This window comes from Enhydra lutris, unplaced genomic scaffold (assembly GCF_002288905.1).
Source record: "Enhydra lutris kenyoni isolate GAN:26980312 unplaced genomic scaffold, ASM228890v2 scaffoldscaffold4, whole genome shotgun sequence".
Lineage (NCBI taxonomy): Eukaryota > Metazoa > Chordata > Mammalia > Carnivora > Mustelidae > Enhydra > Enhydra lutris.
Genome location: NW_019154088.1, coordinates 53,128,822 through 53,153,620, shown reverse-complemented (window position 1 = coordinate 53,153,620; position 24,799 = coordinate 53,128,822). Strand labels below are relative to the sequence as shown.

Here is a 24,799-nt window from a genome sequence, read left to right as displayed (position 1 = left end):
TTAATAAATATAATTTACGAAGGGTCATTTTTGACTCCTTAAACCATTGTTAAAACCATGTGTAAACATTCTGGCTTATTTAAATCTTTCCCATATGGGCTGTTTAGAATTTACATTAGTGTAAAAAAGCTGTCTGGGGGAGCTGGGGGTAAGTTAACACACAAAAACAATAAAACCGATCTGTTCATAACATTGTAAGAAATCACGTGGGGACATTGTTAGTGTCCATTTCTGTGGTCCTGTCTCACAGTAAACAGACACTTTGACACCTTTTTTTTTTTTTTCCATTTTACAGGTGGAAATATACAGCTGCATTTATTTCCCTACTTAGATGTCTCCTTCCTCAATTCCCACTGCCCTTTATTTTTTGTCTTTTTTATTATTAGTGTATTGTACTTATTGTTTGCATTCACAAATCTCCCTGAGTAGCCCAGAAGCACCTGAGGATAGGCTCTCTAGCTCTAAATTAACTCTGAGTCACACATAGCATAATGCTTAGCTAATTCACAATATTTGCTGAATAAAATTAGTTAAACTAAATAAAGTATGAGGAGCTTTGAATCCTGCAAAAATCAGGAATAGAAATGGTTTAAATAAGCTCAGTTCAAACTCACTATAACTGAATAGCTCTATTCCAATTCATGGTGAAAGCCTGAGTAGCTATTACTAAGTATCGTGAGGGGCGGGGGAGCATATTAGAAGAAAGTAATTGAAAGTGGAAAAACTTCATGAACTTTGAAATGAGATACTTTTGGCATAGATTTTAAGGCTTTTCCCCACCATTTATGACCCCTATGATTTGGAGAACATTGCTTCACTACCTGTGTCTAGTCTCCTCATCTGTGAAATGGGTATAGCCCTTTCAGATCTATTTAAGATTAAATGAGGTAACTGATACAAAATACAGTGTTCGAACATGAGAAGAGTTCTGGTTCTGGGGAAGATGGAGTAAGCACACTCTCCCCTGTCTCTCCCACTGTGCACTAGACTTCGTGGACAGAATGTGTGGAATTGGAGGACTTGGAGACACCAGAATTCTAAGTTCCACCAAACTTGTGGTGAGTTCACCATCTTTCCCCTTCTGGTTCCCAAAATTTAGAGGGAAAGGAACATGTCTCTCTAATCAGAGGAGCTGTGGTTGCAAGAGCTGGGAGCAAACCCTCACTGCTCTTTACCTCTCTGTGTCCTCTGGCAGCCTGGTCCCAGACATAGATAGTCACAGAAAGTACGTGGCAGAAGAGGGAAATTAAAGCCCCAGTTTTCTGACCAGAGAACTGGAAAGAAGGCTCCAAGGTGGGGGAAGGGCCAGGGTGAAGACAGAAAGGAGGGAGATCAAGACAGCAATCCCATAAAATTGTGTATGAACTCCTGGCTTATCTCTGAGCTCAGTATGTGTGGATCTGACTGTTAACAGACTTTGAGAAATGAGCCACTGGACAGATGGCCACCCAGGTCCCAGACTGGGTAATGGGCAGCACACACAGGGACTGATTTAGATAGCCCTCCAAATGCATTGAAAACAGGACCAACACTGGAACTATAGGCCTCAGAAGGCAGGTCAGAACTTGCAGCCTGAGATTTACCTGCTGCTAAACAAACAAAATCAACATTCTCTTTAGGATTTAAATAAGGTCCAAATATTCAAAATGTCGAGGATACAACCCAAAATTATTTAGCATACGAAGAACCAGGAAAATCTCAACTCACATTGGAAAATGCAATCAATAGATGTCATTTCCAAGATGACACAGGTATTAGAATCATCAGACAAAGCCTTTAAAACACCTGTTATAAGCATGCACCAACAAGTAAAGGCAAGTACTCTTGAAATGAATGGAAAAACAGAATATCTCAACAAAGAAACAGAAGATATGAAATGGAACCAAATGGAAATTACAGACCTGAAAAGTACAATGATATAAATTAAAAATTCACCAGATGGGCTTAATGTTGTCTGGAGAGAGAGAGAGAGAGAAGGTAAGAAAGAGAGAGAAAAAGAGAGAGAAAGTGAGAACTGGCAGGTAGGGCACTTGAAGACAGATCAAGAGAAATAATACAATTTAAACCAAGTGCAATAAAACTAAAAAAAAAGAAAATGTACAGTCTCAGGTATCTGTGGTCTGATGTTCATGTCATCAGAATCCCAGATGGAGAAGAGAAAAAATGTAAAGCATAAAAAGTAAAGAAAGAATGTCTAAAAAGCTCTCAAATTTTGTGAAAGACACCCTCTTACAGATTTAAGAGGCTCAGTGAACCCCAAACAGATTAGACTCAAATCCATGCCAATAGACCATAATCAAACCGCTAAAAACTGAAGACAAATAATCTTCAAAGCAGCCAGAGAAAAACAACACATTGCACAGAGAACAACAATTTGAATGACTGTGGATTTCCCAAATAGAAACCATGTAGGTCAAAAGAATGCAAAATAACATTTCTGAAGTGCTGGTGAGGGGAGGGGGGGAACCAAAAAACCCCCCACTAACAACTCAGAACTTCATATCCAGAATTCTTCAAAAATGAGGAAGAAGTAAAGACATTTTCAGATAAAGGAAAACTAAGAGAATTCACTGCTAACCATCTTGTCCTAAAAGAAATGCTACAGGAATATCTTCTGATGAAAGAGAGATGATACAAAAGGGTAACTGGACAATCAGAATCAAAAGAAAGGCAACATATCTGGTAAATATCTGCATAAATATCTTGGACTATTTTTTCTCTTAAATTTGAAAATGTACATATGACAGTTGAAAACAAAAATTATCACGGGTCTGATATAAGATACATGACAACACAACCAAAAGTGGGGAGGTTAAAGGGAATTAAATGGCAGTAAATTTTCTATATTCCACTTGAAGTAGCAAAATATTAGTCCTGAGTAGACTGTGAAGCATTCAGTACATATACCGTGATTCCCAAGATCAACTGCTAAAAAAAAAAAATCTACCAAAAGACACACTAAAAATCTCAAAAAATAATTTAAAATAGAGTACTAAAAAAATCAAATTTTCCAAAAATAAGGCAGGAAAGGGGAAGCAGTGGACTAAAAACCAGAGAGAACTGAGAGCAAATCATAAAATAGTAGACAGACATCTAAATATATCAATATTTGCACTAAAAGCAAATGGTCTAAATGCCCCAATGAAATGATAGACATTGTCAGAATGGATAAATAAAACAAGACCTGAATAAATGCTATCTACAAGAACCCCACTTCAAATATGATATAGGTGGTTAAAAACAAAAGGATAAAAAAATATATTATGACAACACTAATCAAATTAAAACAAACAAAAAAAACCCAGAAGAATTCTTTTTTTGTAAAAACAGAGAAGATGTAAATGCCAATGGCATTTACAGCTAATATGAGGACAATCTGACATTTATATGCCAAAAAGAAGTAACAATATAAAACCCCCAAGAACCCTGTCTCAATCCTTGCCCCCCCCCTTATGAAAAGTAACTCAAAGTAGATCATTGATCTGAAATGTAAAATAAAACTATTAAACTCCTAGAAGAAAACATGAGAAAAATCTTTGTGACCCAGCATTAGGCAACGAGTTCTTAGATGCGACACCAAAAAGCATGATCCAAAAAAAGAGAAAAGTAGAATCTGCAAAAGAAAAAAATGATAATTGGATTTCTTTGAAGTAAAAAACTTTTATCTGCAAAAGACACCTCGAAGAAAATAAAAAGTCAAGCTACAAACTATATGAATCATATTATTTGACAAAGGATTTATACCTAGAATACATAAAGAACTCTTAAAACTCAATAGTTAGAGAAACAATCCAATAATCCCATCCACATTCACACACAAACCTGTCCATGAATGTTTATAGCAGCTCTATCCCCAAAGTGCAAACAGCCCAAATGCCTTTCAACAAGTGAATGGATAAAGGCACTGTGGTATACTTCTACAGTGGAACACTACTCAGCAATGACAAAGAACAGACTATAGGTACACGCAACTTGGATGGATGTCAAAGGCATTATGCTAAGTGTGATACGCCAGCATTCAAAGGTTACATACTTCGTGAACCCATTACATGACATTCTGGAAAAGGTATAATGACAGCAATGGAGAACAGGCCAATGGTGGTGGGGGTGAAGGCCTTGGGGACAGTGTGACCACACAAGAGCAGCACAAGGGAATTTCTGAGGTCATGGCTCTGTTCTGTATCCTGATTGTTGTGGGAGTTTACACAAGTGTACACACGTGTTGAAATTCATAGAACTCTACATCAAAAAAAAAAAAAGGATAGAATTTTACTGCATGTTAAAATAAAATAAAATAGTAAGTGTTACTATTAGCTTCCTTCCTTGTAAAAAGTACCCATTTAGAGAGCTTTCATATGATACTGATGGCTCAATGCTTGGGGGAAAAAGTCTCTATCAAGTGCCTCTCAATTGTTCACGTCCTCTGACTTAGTAATTTCACTTCTGAGAATATCCTAAAAATTCAAACTTTCACCCCCTCCAAAGAAAAACTATACACACATTTAAAATAGTCTATAGTTTTACCATAGTTATAAATTAGGCCATGTTAAATATCTACTAATAGTTCCATTCCTCTATTATTAAAATATAGTACATGTACCTACTAAAAATATTCAGAGTGTGTAAAAAGCATTAAAAATGGTTTTATGATATTTATTAAAAAAAGGATTCTTCTGCATTATGCTTTCAACTTTGTAGAAAATATGCATTTTTATTTGTATTTCTGAGTGATAGAACCGTTTTTTCTAGTTTAAAAAACAATTTTCTTTTCTTAAAGATTTTATTCATTTATTTGAGAGAGAGACACTGAGAGAGAGCATGAGAGAGGAGAAGGTCAGAGGGAAGAAGCAGACGCCCCGTGGAGCTGGGAGCCCGCTGCGGAACCTGATCCCGGGACTCCAGGATCATGACTTGAGCCGAAGGCAGCTGCCCAGCCAACTGAGCCATCCAGGCACCCCTAAAAAATCATTTCTTATTCTATAATGAACAATGCTACTCTTTAAAGTAAAAATTTTATTTTAAAACTGTTACCAATCAGCAACATTAATCATGAGGCCCTGGTTAGTCAAAAATATTAACAAAAATTGATGGCCCAGAAAGTTCATCACCATGTTATATTGTAATAGCCAAAGCCCAGAAACAACAAAAGTGTCCAAAAACAGAATATTTGTTAAGTCATCGTGCATCTATATAAGAATATTAAACAGTCAAGAAATGACAGTAATAAAGGCATTTTTCAGAGTACATGGGGAAATGTGTCTGACATGATACCAGGTGAAAAGAAACTGAACAGGCACTAAATATGATCCCAGCTAGTACAGTATGACTGTGTGAGAATGGTAAGTGTTTGTGTGAGCACATAATTGATGGTAAAACTGAATCGAATTCCAAGAAGTTTACCAAGATGTTAAGACTATGACATCTGTCTTAAAGACAGAGGTTACTATTCTTTACACTTACCTGTCTGTATATTTTAGAGTTTCCAAGGAGCATACAGCATTTCCATAACGAGGCCAGGCCTCATCCATGGCTATGGGATAACACCCTTGACCACCTGGACACCCCCCACCCTGCTCCACACTCATCCCTTCACCAAGCCATCTAAGCCATGTGCTCCACACTTCCTGGGCCACCCCCAGTTTCCCTAGAGCTCAGCCAGCCCTTTCCAGGACTTCACACAAGCACTTCCCTTGAATCAGCTTTCTCCCGCCTGCTTGGCAAACTCCTAGTTTGTCTTTAAATCCCTAACATTTTGTCCATACCAACACTACCATGCTTCCCAGATGACGGTGTAATTTATCTGCTTCAGACGTCATGCACGGCCCGAAACCCTCCCTGAAAGACCGCAAGAGCAGGAGCCGTGCCCAAGCGTCCGTAGCTTGTACAGTTGTTGGGGCATCTTGGCCACTCAGTGCTTATTAAGTAAATGAGGAAGGAATGCCACCAGGCAGAATTAATTGCTTCTTCATCCATCTCCCCGTTAAATCATCCATTCAGTAAACACAAAGCCTGGCCGGTGTAGAGCGTATCCCATTATATTATAGACAGTTACACGCATACCCATGTATAGATGCAACTAGACTGTGGTCTCTCTGAATCTGGAACTCATCTCACTTTACTGCCAAGGCCTAACATGAGCTGGAACATAGCAGATTCAATAAAAGTTTGTGGGGTCACATTAAATAAAATTCATCCCCCAAAAATTCCTCTTTATGGATGTTAATGGCTCTTGGTATTTCATTCCAAAATAGAACAATTAAATGTTACTCTCATAACACATTGATACCAATTACTTACTGCTTCATGAGCCACAGTAAACTCAGGCTCTGAACATCACATATCATATTCTTAGTAAGGGATAATTTAACTTGGGAATTTAGAGAGAATTTTTCAAGTTCCCTTGGTAAGAGAACAGAAACTACCCAATAAGTTTTCTTCACACCCCGGACAATCCCAAGCACTTTGTGGCTAGGAAAAATGTTCAACACTGTACCACTGAAGGAGTTATTCATTCTCGACCTTAACTATGAATAATTTTATATTCTTAAGTATAGAATTCACAATTCTCATATGTTATCTCAGCCAGCATAACTGTAGGTGTTTTTCTTATTTACAAAAATGCCTTATCCTTTATTAAAAAAAAAAACTCCTTAGGCTATTTTTATATTGTGATTATTCCTGGAAAACATTTGCTTTACACTTAAAAGGGGGCCACAGTGTTGATCGGGGGAAGCTATAATTGCTTGCAATCCACCTGCAATGATTTCAAGTAGACAGGCACATCTCCAATTTCTCTGAATTGTACTAAGATCTTATTTGCTATTCTTGTTAATCTGTCTTTATTTTTCCTTTACCCAGAACAATAACATTTATTTCTGCCTGGCCTCATTTATGCACAGATATTCAATTTAATTACAAAGCTAATCTCACCGGTGACAGGAAAATAGGAGTAGAAAATTGGTCTTTTGGATGAGGCACAGCTGCTACATAAACAATTTTAGAAAAGCTTAAGATTTTAGAAAAGCTATTATATGAAAAGAATGCTTACTGTTTATTTATTTCAAGAAAATGATAAAGATTAAACGTGACCATTCCACTAGGTAATACTCCTTCCACAGGATTCCACCGGTCTCCAGGAAAGTTGACACCTGGTAAATGCTTCGCCATCTTGGGTAAATACCACTCATAAGTCATCATCTATCAGAAAAAGAACAAATGATGTCATATTTTTTATACACTTGTTAAAGAATCAAGTTTATAAAGTATAATGGAAAAGTTTGAAGATATAGATATACTCATTAAACATTAATATCACAACTCACATATGTGGCACTGACTTCTCCTCTAATGACTTAAACCTTGGATTTCATTTCTTAAGCTGTGGCTATTATTGGTAACATAAGCACCCGGTTTGATCTCACCTCCGTGCATCTGACGGACTACCCAGAATGATCTTACCCCATTCTCCTAGAGAGAGGATGTGTACCCAACTTTCAGGCCAAGCTCAAGTACCACTTCCTCTGTGATGCACCCCCTACCCCCAGGTTCCACAGCAGAATGACTGCTCCTACAGCACTTTGTACCCACCTCTGTCACAGCTCTGACCCTACTCCTCGCTCACCCGTGAGCTTCTAGAGGGAAGGGACTATGTCTTCAGCTCTGTGTCTCTGCACCTAGCACGGGGCCTGGCACTGACTGGTTCTCAAATTCTGTTTGCTGAAATGAAATGTTTAGGATGGCCAGACCAGAGATACAGAGATGTGTCATTATTCTTTCGTTCATGCATGTACTCAAGAAACAAGTATTGCTCACCTACAGTGAAGAAGATAAAATACCTGCACTTGAGACGCTCAATGCGTGATCATCTAGACCTCAAAGACAAAACCTCTTTTGGCTAAATTATGTGACTTTACTAGTACATCCAAATTAACTACATATCATCACATGTTCTTTGGGGATTTTATTTATTTATTTGACAGAGAGAGATACAGCGAAAGAGGGAACACAAGCAAGGGGAGTGGGAGAGGGAGAAGAAGGCTTCCCCTTGAGCAGGGAGCCCAACGCAGGGCTTGATCCCAGGACCCTGGGATCATGACCTGAGCCGAAGGCAAAGGCTTAACCGACTGAACCACCCAGGTGACCCTCCACATGTTCTTTTGATTAAAATAAATCATTGATTTCAGGAAAAATCACTTTCTCTTAATTCTATACTTATCTATACTTTTATATGTACAGATTTACTTTTTTTAAAGAAAAGACTCCTATTTACACTTTCAAAGCTTTGTTATAGTTTAGATATCCTCTTTTGAACAACTATGTTTATGTTTTACTTGCTTTATACACGTAAGTTAACTAGAAATGACAAATTACTTTTAATCTAGGTATATTTTATAAAAATTCAAAATATATTTATTTTATTTTATTTTTTAAAGATTTAATTTATTTATTTGATAGAGATCACAAGCAGGCAGAGAGGCAGGCAGAGAGAGTGGGGGGGAAGCAGGCTCCCTGCTGAGCAGAGAATCCAATTCAGGGCTCGATCCCAGGACCCTGGGATCATGACCCGGAGCTGAAGGCAGAGGCTTAACCCACTGAGCCTCCCAGGCGTCCCTCAAAATATATTTATTGAATTAGATTTTATTACCCAACAGTTTCAGTTGTTGGGATACTAACGTTAATTCTATACTTTCTACACGCTTTGACCTCAATAGTTCTCATATAATTCTCAAGGCAACCTATTGTGTGAGAATAATTACATTAGACACCGCTGATTGCCCACTCAACAGCTAAAACCCTCTTCTCCCTCACACAATCCTGACTTGGATCAGGTTATCCAGTGAAGCTAAATGCTTGGGTCTAGTCTTTCTCCTCTGCTAGAAAGTAGTTTAGGAATGGGCATATGACCCACTACTGGTTACAGGGACCCGAGGGAAGGTCTGCTAGGGGCTTCTGGGGCACATGTTACTCTCAGAAGAGAGAGAGGAAGGTACGGGGAGAGAGAGAGAAGGATAGAGAAGGAGAGGAAGGGAGTGGAGGGGAGAGTAGGGGAGAGGCACTTTGCTTCATTTTAGGACGTGATGTTTGGAACCGGGCACTCATCGGTTCAAGATGGATGGAGAAAAGTGGCCCCAGAACGCTGACATCACTGAACTGCTTATATTATTCATCCTAAAACCTCCTATCTTCAGACTACTTCTTATGTGAGATTAAAAACTGCATAGTTTAAGCTACTCTCAGGTATTTTGTTTCCTGCATTCAAAAGCATCCTAACTTATATGATGATCATTTCCATTTTATAGATCAGGAAACAGAAGCTCTGAGAGGAAAAAAAATCATTAGCCCCATGTCACACATCCTGGAAGTGACAGAATGAGGACTTGAATTTAGGTCTAATTAACTTTGAAATCCATGCTTCTCAACGATGGTTGCTGCCATCCTGATTTTAAGTACTTAAAATCATGGTGGGATACCATATTATGAACTAACAGCCTAGCTCTTGTCAGAATCTACACTGAAGATCAAATTAATCAACTTGCGTAGATGATATAAATGCAAACTGCTTACAAAAATGTGTAATGTGCAAATTTCCCTATATTTGCAAATCTGTTTCTATAGTTTTCTTCAAAAAGTTCAAATTATTCATTCATTCAATAAAATTTAATAAATATTATGCCTAATAATTTGCTCAATCAAACTAATCATAGTATGAAGATTAGTATCAAGATGAGGAATTTCTCTTTCCCTGATGACTGGTCTAAAAACACCAGAGATAGATTTGTTCCCTTTTAAGTATTTACGGTTTAAATTATAAATCTTATATAAAGCTTAAATACATTTCTTCAGTTCCAGAAGACTGTTCTAATAGACCTGGAAATCTTCACAAGTCCTCTCCAAACATATTTTTGTCATAAGGCCAAAAGTTTACACACAAATCCTATAGCAGAACTGTGGTTAATAATTTCTATTTTGAGTGAAATGTTTACTCATCTGCAGTATAACTTATTTTTTTAAATATTTAATTTATTTATTTGTCAGAGAGAAGGAGAGAGAGAGAGAGCACACAAGCAGGCAGAGAGGCAGGCAGAGGCAGAGAGAGAAGCAGGCTCCCTGCCAAGCAAGGAGCCCGTGCGGAACTTGATCCCAGGACCCTGAGATCATGACCCAAGCCGAAGGCAGTGGCTTAACCCACTGAGCCACCCAGGCGTCCCTGCAGTATAACTTATTTTATATTCAACCTAATGTATTTTAATCCTGGGACCAGTAGGCAGTGTTAATTTGAATGGCTAGGTTGGCTGAATGTCAAAGAACTATTTTTTTTTTTAATTTTATTTATTTGACAAAGAGAGAGACAGCTAGAGAGGGAACACAAGCAGGGGAGTGGGAGAGGAAGGCGAGGCTTGATCTCAGGACCCTGGGATCATGACTCGAGCCAAAGGCAGACACCCAACAACTGACCCATCCAGTCATCCCAATCAAAGAACTATTTAAAAATAAATTTACTGTGGAAAGAACCAAGATGCCCTTCAGCAGATGAATGGATAAAGAAGATATGGTCCATGTATACAATGGAGTATTATGCCTCCATCAGAAAGGATGAATACCCAACTTTTGTATCAACATGGACAGGACTGGAGGAGAAATAAGTCAAGCAGAGAGAGTCAATTATCATATGGTTTCACTTACTTGTGGAGCATAAGGAATAACACAGAGGACATTGGGAGAAGGAGAAGAGAAGTGAATTGGGGTAAATCGGAGGGGGAGATGACCCAAGAGAGACTGTGGACTCTGAGAGACAAACTGAGGGTTTTGGAGGGGAAGGGGTGGGGGGCTGGGTGAGCCTGGTGGTGGGTATTATGGAGGCCACGTATTGCATGGAGCACTGGGTGTGGTGCATAAGCAATGAATGCTAGAACACTGAAAAGAAATAAAATAAAATAAAATGGAAAAAATAAAAATAAATTTACAATACAGTACTTTCATGGTTTGTCATGTGAACTAGAGACCTAATTATTATTTGATTCTAACACAAAAAACATAAATTCTTAAAACATTCAGTTTAGATGAGAAGGAAGCAATTCATATGGCTTATACCATTAGTCAAAGTAAACAAAAGAACATGATATATATTCTACCTAAGAGTAATTGTGAAAACTATACCTATCTACCATTAAAAATTAGTTTAAAAAATACTTGTTTTAAAGTGATTACTGTTACTATATTCTAAGTATCTTCTTTATATACTTACTTCCTGATCCACTAGTGAAATATCTGGTCTCAGTCCCTCACAATAATGCATGTAACGGAGAGAATTCCCTGGCAAATCTCCTCGGAGTAAGATAATTGCGTCACGAGGCATAGAAGCTAGAAGGTTCTTTGCAAATTTATCAATCACGTAGTTTGTCCTTTGGTCACAAATGCTAAATAAAAGGATAATGAAACATTAAAATAGCAACATACTGCTACAGTCTGTACAAGAGTGGGTTTATTTCCTGCTACATTCCTTTCCCATCACACACTCTACATGTAGTGTTTCAAAGTAGTCTAATTTGTATCTTCTAAGAAGATGCATATATTTGAAAAAAGAATGCTGTCATCTGAAAGAAAAAGAGAAGGAACTAATTGTGCAACTAAATAAAAATTAGTGTACTGCTTTACTGCTGGAATTTATAATCATTTCTATAAAAAGGGAATTGGTTAGTGCTCAAGAATGAGTCTTTTTCACTAAAAAGAAGTAAGGCTTCTGATTTCACTTGGAATTAAGGTAATTTCAAGTCAATTCCAGTTAGACCAAAGAAATTATCAGAAATGCAAAAGGAAATCTGGCAGTTTCCAGCATAACTTGGTGTAGCATTGGTTTAACTCTCTTGCATGCAAACTTGATCCTTTCGATCACTTCCCCAAGCCACAGGCTCCCTGTGGTCCTCTCTCCCTTCTAGACAGAAAAATCATTTGGGAAGAAGTCCAATGAGAAGGAAGGGAAGGAAGAGTTGGTTGAATTGTTTACTGTTCTCCAGGCATTTTTTGCCACTGCCAACAACAGCAGTATAACTCCTTTCAGTGATAGAGTGGACTTTGTAACTTCAAAGAAAACTGGCACGAATTCTGAGGGCTTCCCATAAAAAAAGAGAAAGACTACCAGAAAGCAAAAGCATCAAAAAAATGGAACAAGCATTGTCCTTCCTGTTATTATCAGGTCTGTCACATGTAATGGTTCTAAGAAACTCAGCCTAAAGTTAAATCACTGGGCTAGCATCACGTAGCAAATGAAAATGCTAGAAACAAAATATTCACCCTTGCCTTTGTAGTTGATGCAACCACTCCCCACTGTGATTCCCTACTTTGCAGGGTGATGGTTCCCATTTTGCCCCCTAGCAAAGTTGCTATCTATTTCATACCCCTGGGACAAATGCAAGAATTAAAATAAAATAAAACTGCCTAGCCTGTGCTAGTAGCCCTGGTATTGAACCTGGGTTGCCCTAAAGACCCAAGTCAGGAAAAGACTGGGACAAAACAAACTTGGGAAACACAGTGGGTTTTGTAAGCCCTTGTTGAGCAAGCTATGGAGTTGCATCCGAGACACACATCCCCTCTCTACCAGACCTCCTAGTGACGCAGGCGTCCTAACACTGGCTCTACCCTGGTATTATAAAGAACATCAGTTTTTAAAGTTAAGTTGAAAGGGGAAATTCAAGCGCCTAGGTGGCTCAGTAGGTTAAGTATCTGAATCTTGGTTTCTGCTCAGGTCATGACCTCAGGGCCATGAGATCAAGTCCCTGCATCAGGTTCCCCATTGAGAGCAGAGTCTGCTTGGAATTTTCTCTCTCCTTCTCCCTCTGCCCCTCCTCCCGCTTGTGCTCTCTCTCTCTCCCTCAAATAAATAAATAAATAAATCTTAAAAAAAAAAAGGCAGGGGGAAACTGAACCTTTTAAAATACCAATCAAGGGGCGCCTGGGTGGCTCAGTGGGTTAAAGCCTCTGCCTTCGGCTCAGGGTCCTGGGATTGAGCCCTGAATCGGGCTCTCTGCTCAGTGGGGAGCCTGCTTCCTCCTCTCTCTTTGCCTGCCTCTTGCCTACTTGTGATCTCTGTCTGTCAAATAAATAAATAAAATCTTAAAAAAAAAAATACCAATCAAATCTCACTACAATGAAACTCCAGTGGCATCTTCCACTGTTGTAATGTTTACTCAAATACTGCTGGAAATGAATGAACTTTGATCTAAAATTTGGACATGTTTTATACCAGACTGAGATTTTCACTGGCAATGTTATTCAACAGATTTTGAATAGATATAGAGATATAGAGATAGATATATAGAGACATATATCTCTATATATCTATCTCTGAATGCCTAAGAGCTAAGAAACTTTTAGAACTTTATTTCAAAATAATTAACATTCACTCCTACGGAGTGAACTAGATAAGGACCGGGTGTTACTCAAAAGATGAAATCTTCGAAGCATAAAAGGGAGTTATTTTAGGACGTAAAAAAGGCCCAAACGTCTTTACTCTCCATCTAAGTGGTATTTTAGATCATGGACTTTTATTATATCCTCCAGATCCTACCAAGTATCTCTAGGGTACCTTAGAGGAAAATGTACGACTAGTTTACATGACCCACCCATGCCCTTGTTTACAATGCCCTGAAACCACACAGCATGCACACTGAGATTCTGTTCAAAAGTTTAAGCAGCACTGCCTTTAGACTCAGCTGTCTCACTCTGAAAACCGGAGGAGGTTAAATGGAAATAAAGCCCAAGACTCTAAATATCTATGTGTCTCTTGCTTGAGTGCTCCTTCCATAAAAATAAGCATGTGTTACCTGAAATTAGAATATATTTGGTAAATTATAAAAAGAGCTGCTGAAAGCCACTCCAGACACTGAAGCCCCCTGACATTCAGTACTCGGTTACTCTCAGAAGCCAGCGCCGCCAAACCCAGGCCCGCGAGGACGGCCACCACCGCGTTGCTCTGCATCCAGAACCTCTCCACCTGTCAGAGACATGCAGACAGGACATCTGGCTGACTGGTTATGGCAATCGGTCAGGTATTGTGGATTTAACAAATACACTATGTACCCTGAGCTGCTTAAGCCTGTGGTCACTCGGGTCTTGTTTGCGGACTTCCCCAGTGCAACTCCTTGTCGCTTTATTTTCCAATTTTCAAGCATTTCTCCTTTCCAGTTGGACACACAAAGCTCCCTTTTTTGGATCCACATATTCGTTTCAATTCTATGGCATGCACCTTGAACTTCTGGCACTTAAGAAGTGGAGGAGATGGAGAAAGCCTTTTTTTTTAGCTTTACTTCTGAGGTCTCCTCCCACGTGGGGAAGCGCCCCTAGTGGGAGAGCCCTCACTTCTCCCTGTGAGACTGTAAGCACTGAGCTGAAGGGGAGTCTGCCAGCCGGAGTGAGCCTGCATGGCCCTGCCCCTTACCCCCCACTCTTCCTCTGGGAAGTGACCTGCCCACAGGATACACATGTCCAGGACAGACCCTTTCCGTGTGGCCCCTGCCGGGCAGGTGAGGGGTGCCTGTGACAGGGCAGGGCGGTAGGGTTGGGGGGAGTAAGTCCGTCCATTCTGGAATTCAGTAAGAGGAAGCACCCTGCGCACAGATAGAAACCACCTTCTCCCATCTCAGCATTCCCAGTATAAAGGGGATTCGCCTGTTGTAGTTGTCCAGGTTTATCTCGTTTCTCAACTGACTCAGAACTCAGATGATCAAGAAGGGTATTATTTACGAGGCCTCTTGAACACACAAATAGAAAAGAGTTGGCTTGAGTCACTGAAAAGGAACTGTCTCCGTTCATAGTTTCTACTACAAAGAGGAGAATTACTCCAATCTCAGAAATGGCAGCCAGGGGAAAACAGAAACGTGGTGGCTCTTTTGCACAGCACTGAGACCACTGAGGTAAAAACCATGGGAGTGTGTGCATAAGAGCCCCCAGCTACAACCTTTCTTTCTTTGCTGTTTTTTTTTTTTTGTGTGTGTGTGTGTGTGTTTAAATTCCAGGAGATCTTCAGGAGTACTTATATATGCAAGCACACACATAAAATAACTAACTTAAAACTACATTACCTTTATTTTTTCTACCTAACTATTGTGTTAACTAATTGCTGCATTTTTCCCCCCTAAAAAAAGGCCTCAGTCTTATTTGGTTCAAGAATTTGACTTTCGATCTATAAAAATTAGCTGTTTCTGAGATCAGCTGCTCTTCTACAAGATTCATAAAGATAAATTTGTATATCTCCACCAACTTTCTGGACAAAGGATATATCTAAGTAAAACTTACCACACCCATGAAAAGTGGTTTTGATATATCTAAGTTCGCTCTCCAAGCAAAGAACAACGAATAAATACAAAACATTCCAGTAAAAAGCCATACCAATGATGGATTTTGTCTGTCCCTATAAAAAAATTTAAATATGTCCAAAATTATTTATATGCACAAGTATCAAAAATACTACATAGTTTTAAACTACAGCAAAAAATTAGAGCTATAAAACTTTCCATATTTAACTGTGGACAAAGAAAGATCTCAGCTTAAAAAAATTTGAGCTGGAATAAATAACTGAAATAGAGGAATCCACTACACACTGTATTACATATTACAGACAACTACACTTGGAACTATGCAGCAAGACATACAAAGTTCAAGTTCAGAGAAGAAATGCAAATGATCAATCTTGTTAAATTTAAAATGTAATTAAACAGATCTGTACCCCTGAAACAAATAATATATCACATTTTAATTAAAAAAGATGTAATTAAACATATGCACAACAAAAGAATAATTTCATGCCTCAAAATCATAACTATTTTAAAACAGCAAATCTCAGTATTGGATGCAACGGATGCAACTGAATGGGCACATATATGAGTACAATCCTTGAGAAAAATTAATTTGGTAACATATATCAAGAGCCTTAAAAATAATCAGAGTTGGGGCACCTGGGTGGCTCAGCCGGTTAAGCCTCTGCCTTCGGCTCAGGTCATGATCTCAGGGTCCTGGGATCGAGCCCCGCATTGGGTTCCCCGCTCAGCGAGGAGTCTGCTTCTCTCTCTTCCTTTGCTCCTCCCCCCTCTCCTGCTTGCACCCTTTCTCAAATAAAATCTTTAAAAAAAAAAATCACACTCACTGACACAGTAATTTGACATGTGGGCATAAATCTTTAGGCAAAACCAGAAATGTGTATAAAGATTAAACTAGAAAAATGCTTTAACATAGGGGCACCTGGGTGGCTCAGTGGGTTAAGCCTCTGCCTTCAGCTCAGGTCATGATCTCAGGGTCCTGGGATCGAGTCCCACATCGGGCTCTCTGCTCAGCAGGGAGCCTGCTTCCTCCTCTCTCTCTGCCTGCCTCTCTGCCTACTTGTGATCTCTGTCTGTCAAATAAATAAATAAAATCTTTAAAAAAAAAATGCTTTAACATAACTTATATTAGAAGTGGAAGCAATCTGAAGATTCCCAAATAGAAAAACACTTAAGTTAATTCTCCTAGGTCAGAGAAGGGAATTTTATACAGACATTTAAATGACCTTAAGTCTTTTTACCATAAGGGCAAATGCTCACAATATAATAATGTTAAGTGTCAAGGAAACAGAAATATAGATGTATGTACATATACAAATTTACATAAAACACTCAGGTTAGAAAGTAAATGGACAAAAATAATGGAGGTTAAGAGTGCTGTTATTTTTTAGGTTTTCTTTTATCATCAGAGGTTACTTTCTTCTTCAGAGGAATTCAAATAGTTGTTTACTTCTTTTGCAATGCAACAATAATGAGTAGCTATAGGCACAGTACGGGATAAAACCAGAAGTTTAAGATATCAAATGACTTGGTTACTTAGATAGTAATCTACTGCTCAATCTTCCAAAATCATTAATTTATTATCAGAAAAAAAAACAGGAAGAAGGTAATATATATTTGCTGTAAAAGAAATTATTGGAGTCATTTATTTGGAATATAAAATAATACTGGCAATGTTCTTCAAGGGCATATTGAAATATGAATTGAATTAATGAATATGGGAAAAAGAACAGGAAAATAAATTATATTACTTACTTTCTTGCTAAACATATATTTGCCCAAACTGCGAGGCCTTGAATGTTGAGTGAGAGTTGGGTCCTCATACTTGTTACTTGAGAACTGTAAAACATAATTTAATTTATTATGGATAGAAAATGAAGTTGGTTAGTTCCAAATACAACATTCTTTGTAAAATACATCTGATTATGCACTGAGTAGTTTTTTTGTTTGTTTGTTTGTTTGCACTGAATAGTTTTGAGGGCTGGAGGCAGATGTTAAATTATTTTGTTTTCTTTCAAATTTGGGAGAAAAAGTACCATAAGAAAGAGTTAAATGGTTCTAAGATGTTTTCTAATTATAATATTTGCTTATCAATTTATAATATTTGGGATAGGATCAGAGCAAGTAATTCTTCTGTATTTGTAATACTGGTATGCTGTATTGATAATATAGTAGAATAATAATAATAAAAAACCAATATAATAATAATATACCAATTATAATAACATAATAATAAACCAATATAATAATAATAATAATAAACCAATCTGGATCCCCAATTGGTTTAGTAAGAAGTCATGTGAAATGAATTTTTGAACTTCTGTCAACAGTGTAGACATGGCCTCCTGTGATTTAGCAAGTGAAAAGAAAATTAATGCGGGGTGCCTGGGTAGCTTAGCTGGTTGAGCATTCATCTCTTGATTTTGGCTCAGGTCATGATATCAGGGTCATAGATTGGGCTTGCTTGGGATTCTCACTCTCCCTCTCTCTCTGCCCCTCCATCCCACCACCTCTCCTCCTCTAAAATAAATAAATAAATAAATAAATAATAAAGAAAATGAAAAGAAAGAAAGAAAACAGAAATAATGCAAATAATTTTCTGGAGATCCGATTATTAAAGAAAAAAAAAAGACAAGAGAGGTGATCTCCAATCATTCTTCTTCCTTAAAAGGCTTCCTTGTTGTCCAGGGGCACCTGGGTAGCTCAGTCAGTTAAGCATCCAACTCCTGATTCTGGCTCAGGTCATGATCTCAGGGTTGTGAGCCCGAGCCCTGCCTCAGGCTCCATGCTGGGAATACAGCCTGTTTGAGATTCTCTCTCCCCCTCTCCTTCTGCCCTTCCTCCCCACTGTGTGTAGGCATGAGCTCTCTCTTCCTTAAAAAAAAAAAAAAAAAAAAAAAAGCTTCCTTCTTTTCTGTATTATTTTGGTTCAAAAATGTTTAAGCCATGAGAAATGTATTTTTTCCCTATAATTAAACTAAATTCTCCCATTAACTAATAAGCGTTTCCCAAGTGTTATCTGAGTTCTGAAATAGCTCTAGCAGTCTCTAATTTTTAAAAAAATAACAACTCTATACACCATCTCAAAGAACTTTCTTCTCCCTGCTGGCAATTTTACTGGAGAAAATGTGATGCCATAATTATGGAAACCACACAATGTGTATTTTACTAATGGAGACTCATCTACTATGAGAAGATATTCTTACTCATTTTCAAACACACTTGAAAAATTGATTCCAGCATGAGGCCCATTTCGAACCATTCTTCAAAAGGAATGAAGTCAGTCTCAAAATTAATTCTTGGAGATCTGTTGCTTAAATGTAAGCTCTAAAACATGGTCACTGCCTAGGGTTAGATTCCATAATTTCCTTGTACAGGATTGCAACTTAGAGATATGCATGGGGAAAGAATTTAATTTGCTTGACTGGAAGAGGAGAGATGATTAGGTCCCATCATTTTGAAGGATTTTCTAGTAAGTTAATTATGAGTTGCTTTTCTCAACTCTCCTGTCCACCTGAAACAATTAAAGACTAGACATTCTCTCGCTCAGTCAGAGAGTGCTAGGATTATGCCTCCAATCTACATTCTGATTTGGTTCGAACAAATAGTGTTCGAACAAATAGTGTGAGTGCTCATCACTTTTGTCAAGTCTTTTTTCTAGGCATATCACCTAACTGCTATTTCTTCAATATAAAGGAGGCTTTTCTGGCCCTCAATAGGTAAGTTTTATGTGCGACTAATAAAAGTTGGATGGATAGTCTAGCAGTACTCTTGAGAGTTCTCTGGAGTTCATGTGGGATTTATTAAGGCAAAATATACTGCCAATCTCAAATGAGATCACAACCCTACAAGGTAGGCTGAAAAGAATAGGCAGTGAGTCTTCGGGCCTGCAGCAAAGCAGAATACCATAAAAGCCCATAGACGTTGGTGAAGCTTCTTGCTACCTTTCCCCAATCAAAAAGAAAAAGGAGCCATAAAGGTTTCAGTCGGACATTAAAAAAAATATTTAAAATCAGTTGTGAGAACAAACAAAAGGTTATATAAAAATAATTGGTGGCAGGAAAATATTTTCAAGATACAGTAAAAAATGAAAATGAGTAGGCTAATAAAACAGTGTGCACTTTATGATCTTATTTTTAAAAATAAAAATATAAAAAATATTGAAAGGATACAGACAAAAATGTTAATAGGTTAACAACAGTGGTTATCTCTATACGCTGGAATTATAGTAATTTTAATTTTCTTACCTTCACTTACCTGGGTTTTCTAAACTTTCTATAATGAAATAATAATAATAAACTTTCTATTATGTATCACATTTTGAGAGAAGGGGAAAGGGACCTTTAAAAAGGAAAGGAAGACAGATGGAAGGAAGCAAACAAGCTAGCAAGTTAACAAGAGGGAAACTGTGAGAATCTATGAATTGCCTCACATACAAGGTTGAAATATTCTCCCCATATTTTATTTCTTTTCATGATTTTTTTTAATTTAATTTTTTTTCAGTGTTCCAAAATTCATTGTTTCTCCCCATATTTTAAAAACAGTTTCCAATAGTTCTGGGAATCACAAGTTAATAATCAGTTAGGAGACCACTTTAGTGTTATAGAAGACTACTCTTCCATAATTTTATATTGAAAATATTATAAAAATAGTACAGGATTGGTTTGGATATTTTTTAGGTTGTCTTAATCTGTGTGGATTTTAAAGCAATTATTAACCCATTTTTCAAAGAACCCTAGTAGGTTATACAGATGAAATATATTTGCTTAACTGGCTCTAAAAAGGTTGGATATTAATTTAAGTCAAAAATAGAGCTTAAGGACAGCCTAAGAAAAAGTCTTAAGACACTTTAAACAAATGAAACTCTAAAGAATTTAAGAACACAGCTCAATCCTAAAAAGAAAACAATCAAATTGCTAAATATAATTTTATAAAATCTCTCTGAAAAAAAGAGATGAAATCAGAACAAAGGATAAATGATGTGTAAAGCAACAGTGCACTGGGTCATTTCATATCCACGTGGAAGTGGAAACATTCTAGTGTTGACAGTCTACTACTAACTGTTGTATTTATCGCTCATTCTCAGCTTTCTTTTATGGAAGGAAATGCTAGAATGTTTGACAGTCCACACAACTAGTGACCGTACCCGCGAGAGCCACTTCTCAGACACACTGCTTCACAAAAGACAAGCCCAGAAGCCCCCCAAATCACTTCGTCTAGGAACTAACAGAGAATTCACTTAAAACCAGTTTCAAATATTTCATACTCACAGCAAAATTTTAGACATACTGGATCCTGTTTCTGATTTGGCCTAAACATAAAAGAGAGAAGTTTATTTGCGTAAGCCTTCAGCTGCAGCTGTGTTAAGCTATTGCATTTTAACTATCTGGATTTAGAATATACATGTTTCCTGGGGTGCCTGGGTGGCTCAATGGGTTAAAGCCTTTGCCTTTGGCTCGGGTCATGATCCCAGGGTGCTGGGATAGAGCCCCGCAGCATCGGGCTCTCTGCTCAGCAGGGAGCCTGCTTCCTCCTCTCTCTGTCTCTGCCTGCCTCTCTGCCTATGTGTGATCTCTGTCAAATAAATAAAATAAAATCTTAAAAAAAAAAAAAGAATATACATGTTCCAAGTAGACAATGCAACATCTCTCTTCATTCAGTCTTTGCTTCAGAGCCTTGCTAAGATTTTGAAGAGAAGTCACTAGAAACTAAACGCACACATCCTTGAGGAAGAACTGCAGAAATGACGGGCTAAAAATCAGCCAAACTATCATTCCAGTAGGAACGATTTAACACACTGATAAATTAACTGACTTGACACTTTTGTTACAGAGCGTCTTTAAGGCACTTTGATTAGAGCTCATTATCACATGTTAGTCTATAATTTCACAATTATGTGTGAATTATACAGGTTTCAAATCTGGAATGGCCCTCAAGCAATACTGTAATGGAATAACCAATATAAGTAAGCCAGAGTATAAATTTAAAGTATCAGACTCTCTAAGTCAAAAAGTAATTAATAATTATCCTTTCATTAAGTTATTTTATTATGAAATATCTCCTCCATACAAACAACACATATGACATATATTTAAGGGATAAAGAGGTGTTTTGTTTTGTTTTTTAAGATTTTATTTATTTATTTGTCAGAGAGAGGGAGCAAGTGAGCGAGCATAAGCAAGCAGAGTGGCACAAGGCAGAGAGAGAGAGAGAGAGAAGCAGGCTCCCCGCTGAGCAAGGGGCCCCAGGACTGGGGCTGACTCCATCCCAGGACCCTGGAATCATGACCTGAGCCTAAGGCAGCAGCTTAACCGACTGAGCCACCCAGGTGTCCCAGGGATAGAGTTTTTAAAAATCTATAGAGCCACCATTCATTTAAGAACCAGAACTGCATGAACACCATGAAGTATCTCACAAAGCATTCACAGGCCTCACTTTTTCTCACCCCCTAGTGATAAAAATTACCTTGAATTTCGTGTTAATTACTCCCTACTTCCTAAAAATACATAGTTCTACTTCTTCCCTATGTATCCTTGAGCAATAGATTGTTTTGCCTGGTTTAGAATTTTGCATCAGCCGTGTCATATAATATGTAGTCTTCAGAGATCTGCCTTCTTGCCTGAGACAAAAAGCACAAACCATGAGAAAAAGATCCAATGTTTTTATTAAAGTTAAAAAAAAAAAAAATATATATATATATATATATATATAGTGTTTGTCCTTTTATTTTTCAGATAACCTTTACTCTAACCACAGTGTTTTTTCGCTAATTTATGTTTCAGGGAAAGCAAGGCCTTTGGAACTTTAAAAAAACATAGTGAAATTATATCTTATAAAGTATTTACACACAGGTATTACACTAAATACTATCATGAACACTATTTGTCAATATGAAAAAAGAAAGTGTTTTGGTCAAGGTACATTAAAAATTTCGAGAGTTGGTTTTTTTTCCCTTCTAATCTTTTTCAAATATTTTAAATTACAGACCAAGGGACCAAAATGGTACCCAATGCTAAGAAGAATGAAATGCTTCAAATGCTGGCAGCAGAGTCTTTTTAATGTTCGTTATCCTGGAAAACATATTCAGGACATACAACATTATGATGTCAGGTTAAGTAATTCCAAGGTTTTCCTAATGTACGCTAAAGGCCACATTCCAAGGAGCAAGTTTGTTACACAAATAGCGGGAATGAAAACTCCGCACTGTCATTGATAGGCACTGTTTTCCTTCAGTCAAGACCCAGGCGGAACACTGAAGCTTCATCACTTACTTCCTGAAAAGGGCTTTAAATATAAACTTACCAGACTGAATGTTCCGTATTCTTCCCTGAGAAAATGCGTCAAAAATCCTAGCAATGTCGTCTGGTCTCCCCAGGTCCACCGAGCTTGATTGAGGTAGGATGAGATAGGAAGGTAGACGTAAGGCAATAAGCCAGCAGAGAAGTAGACACCCAACTTCAACAGAGAGCCCAGGGAGAGTTCCTGCAGCAAAGCATATCATATAACAATGTTTATTTTTAGTCGACTCACCCTGGAACTTCAAGAACACATCAAGGAAAAATCAAAATGTTTACTCAGAGCTGATCTCTCAATTTCTATTAAGTCACCACAGAATACTATGTTAAACCTTCTGAGTGCTGTGGATTACTAGAAAATTGCATCAGCCTGAACTCCTTTGCATGGCAGGGGAAATCAAAGTGAAGCAAATAATATTAGGGAAGACTCCGGAGTATCATATTTACATTTAAAACCATGTCATACATGCAGCATTATAAGTCTGGGATAACACGCTTGCAAATGATTGTTTGGCTGATTTTGAACATACCCAAAATATTGTTCCAATAAAATTCCCTTCCTCACCATCACCAGAAGAAGACTTCAACTATATTCTCTATTATGATTACACACTGATGGTATGATTCTTTCTGCAAGGGTTTGGGATATTTCATGGAAATATTTGTCACAAATGAAGCTAGCTTTTACTTAACCTCCCAGTTCAACCAAATGCTCTTTTCCCTCAGTGTACATACAAGAAGGAGTACCAATGGAAATTTGTTGTGCGTAACAATGTTGCCTCATAAGAGAATGTATCTCTCATCTGCGTATGTGTTTTAAGATTTATTATTTATTTCAGAGAGAGAGAGAGAGAGAGAGAACAGGGGGAGGGGAAGAGGGAGAGGGACAAGCAGACTACCTGCTGAGTGCAGAGCCCTAAAGGGGGCTCGATCACATGACCCTGAGATCATGATCTAAGCTGAAATCAAGAGCTGGACACTTAACTGACTGAGCCACGGAGACACCCCCTCATCTGCATTCTTCTAAAACAAAGGACAATACTGACAGAGTCTTACAAAGATTACATCCACAAAAATACCAGCATACTAAAAGATTCAAATAGTGGTTGCTTTAGTAATTGGGGAAAGGGATCTCTTACAAATATCATAACTGGAAATTGCTAACTTTTCCTTTATAAAAAAGGGAAAGTTCATATGTATACATATACAAGAGAAAATTCATATGACTACAAGAACCAAGGTTCACATTCACCTGAAAGAGAACAAGCAGTTGACTTATATTAGCATTTTCAAATAGACACTCTTCATTGAAAATGGAGTGTTTTTACTATAGGACTGATTTCATTTGCTATTTCTAAAGGGGTAATGAGATGCATAAAAATAATGGCATGAAGGGAGTATAAGAAATATCTAATCGAGCAATATGCCTTTGCTCTTCTTAAAAGTAGTTTAAAAAAAAAACAAATGTTCACATTTTGACATTCTCTGCATGTTCTAAAGTATGATTTAGAGTGGCATGATGCACCTGCCAGAGAATTTTCCTTTTGCACGAGAAATCAACAGAGAGACGATTACACGAGAGCTTTTTTAGAGACTGAAGGAGAGTGGCTCTGAGTCTGAGCTGTACATACGTGAGAATCACCTGCAGAGCTTTTTAAAAATATCAATGTCTGGGCCTCACCCCAGACCAATTAAATGGGAATTATTCTGGAGTGGGGTCAGCATAAATACACATACATATAAAGATATATGTATGTATACATGCATATAGATCTATGTACACACATACACACACTTTTTAAAAGGTCCCCAGATCATCTGAGTGGCCAGGGTTGCAACCAACTGACTCAGGACTTTCTTTTTTTTTTTTTTTTTTAAAGATTTTATTTATTTATTTGACAGACAGAGATCACAAGTAGACATAGAGGCAGGCAGAGAGAGGGGAGGAAGCACGCTCCCCTGACCTGACCTGACCTGAGCCGAAGGCAGAGGCTTTAACCCACTGAGCCACCCAGGTGCCCCCTTTTCCTCTTTTTTTTTTTTTTTTTTTAAGATTTTATTTATTTATTTGACAGAGAGAGATCACAAGTAGGCAGAGAGGCAGGCAGAGAGAGAGGGAAGCAGGCTCCTCGCAGAGCAGAGAGCCCGACGTGGGGCTTGATCCCAGGACCCTGAGATCATGACCTGAGCCGA

The 24,799-nt window shown here is 37.9% G+C and overlaps 1 protein-coding gene across 2 annotated transcripts in view; it reads right to left on the bottom strand.

Annotated features, from left to right (window-relative positions):
* The window catches only part of LOC111160055 (transmembrane protein 260), a 67,037-nt gene that overhangs the window by 8,668 nt on the left and 33,570 nt on the right, over window positions 1–24,799 (bottom strand). Inside the window, exons 6-12 of one of the 2 annotated variants that reach the window (XM_022522863.1) lie at window positions 22,614–22,793; window positions 20,582–20,622; window positions 17,067–17,150; window positions 15,292–15,406; window positions 13,821–13,990; window positions 11,246–11,417; window positions 7,049–7,197 (exon numbers count right to left, since the gene is read on the bottom strand). In XM_022522863.1, coding sequence (XP_022378571.1) covers window positions 7,049–7,197; window positions 11,246–11,417; window positions 13,821–13,990; window positions 15,292–15,406; window positions 17,067–17,150; window positions 20,582–20,622; window positions 22,614–22,793 — 911 coding nt within the window. The remainder of the gene's footprint in view (window positions 1–7,048; window positions 7,198–11,245; window positions 11,418–13,820; window positions 13,991–15,291; window positions 15,407–17,066; window positions 17,151–20,581; window positions 20,623–22,613; window positions 22,794–24,799) is intronic. The other variant, XM_022522872.1, reaches the window with a different exon arrangement.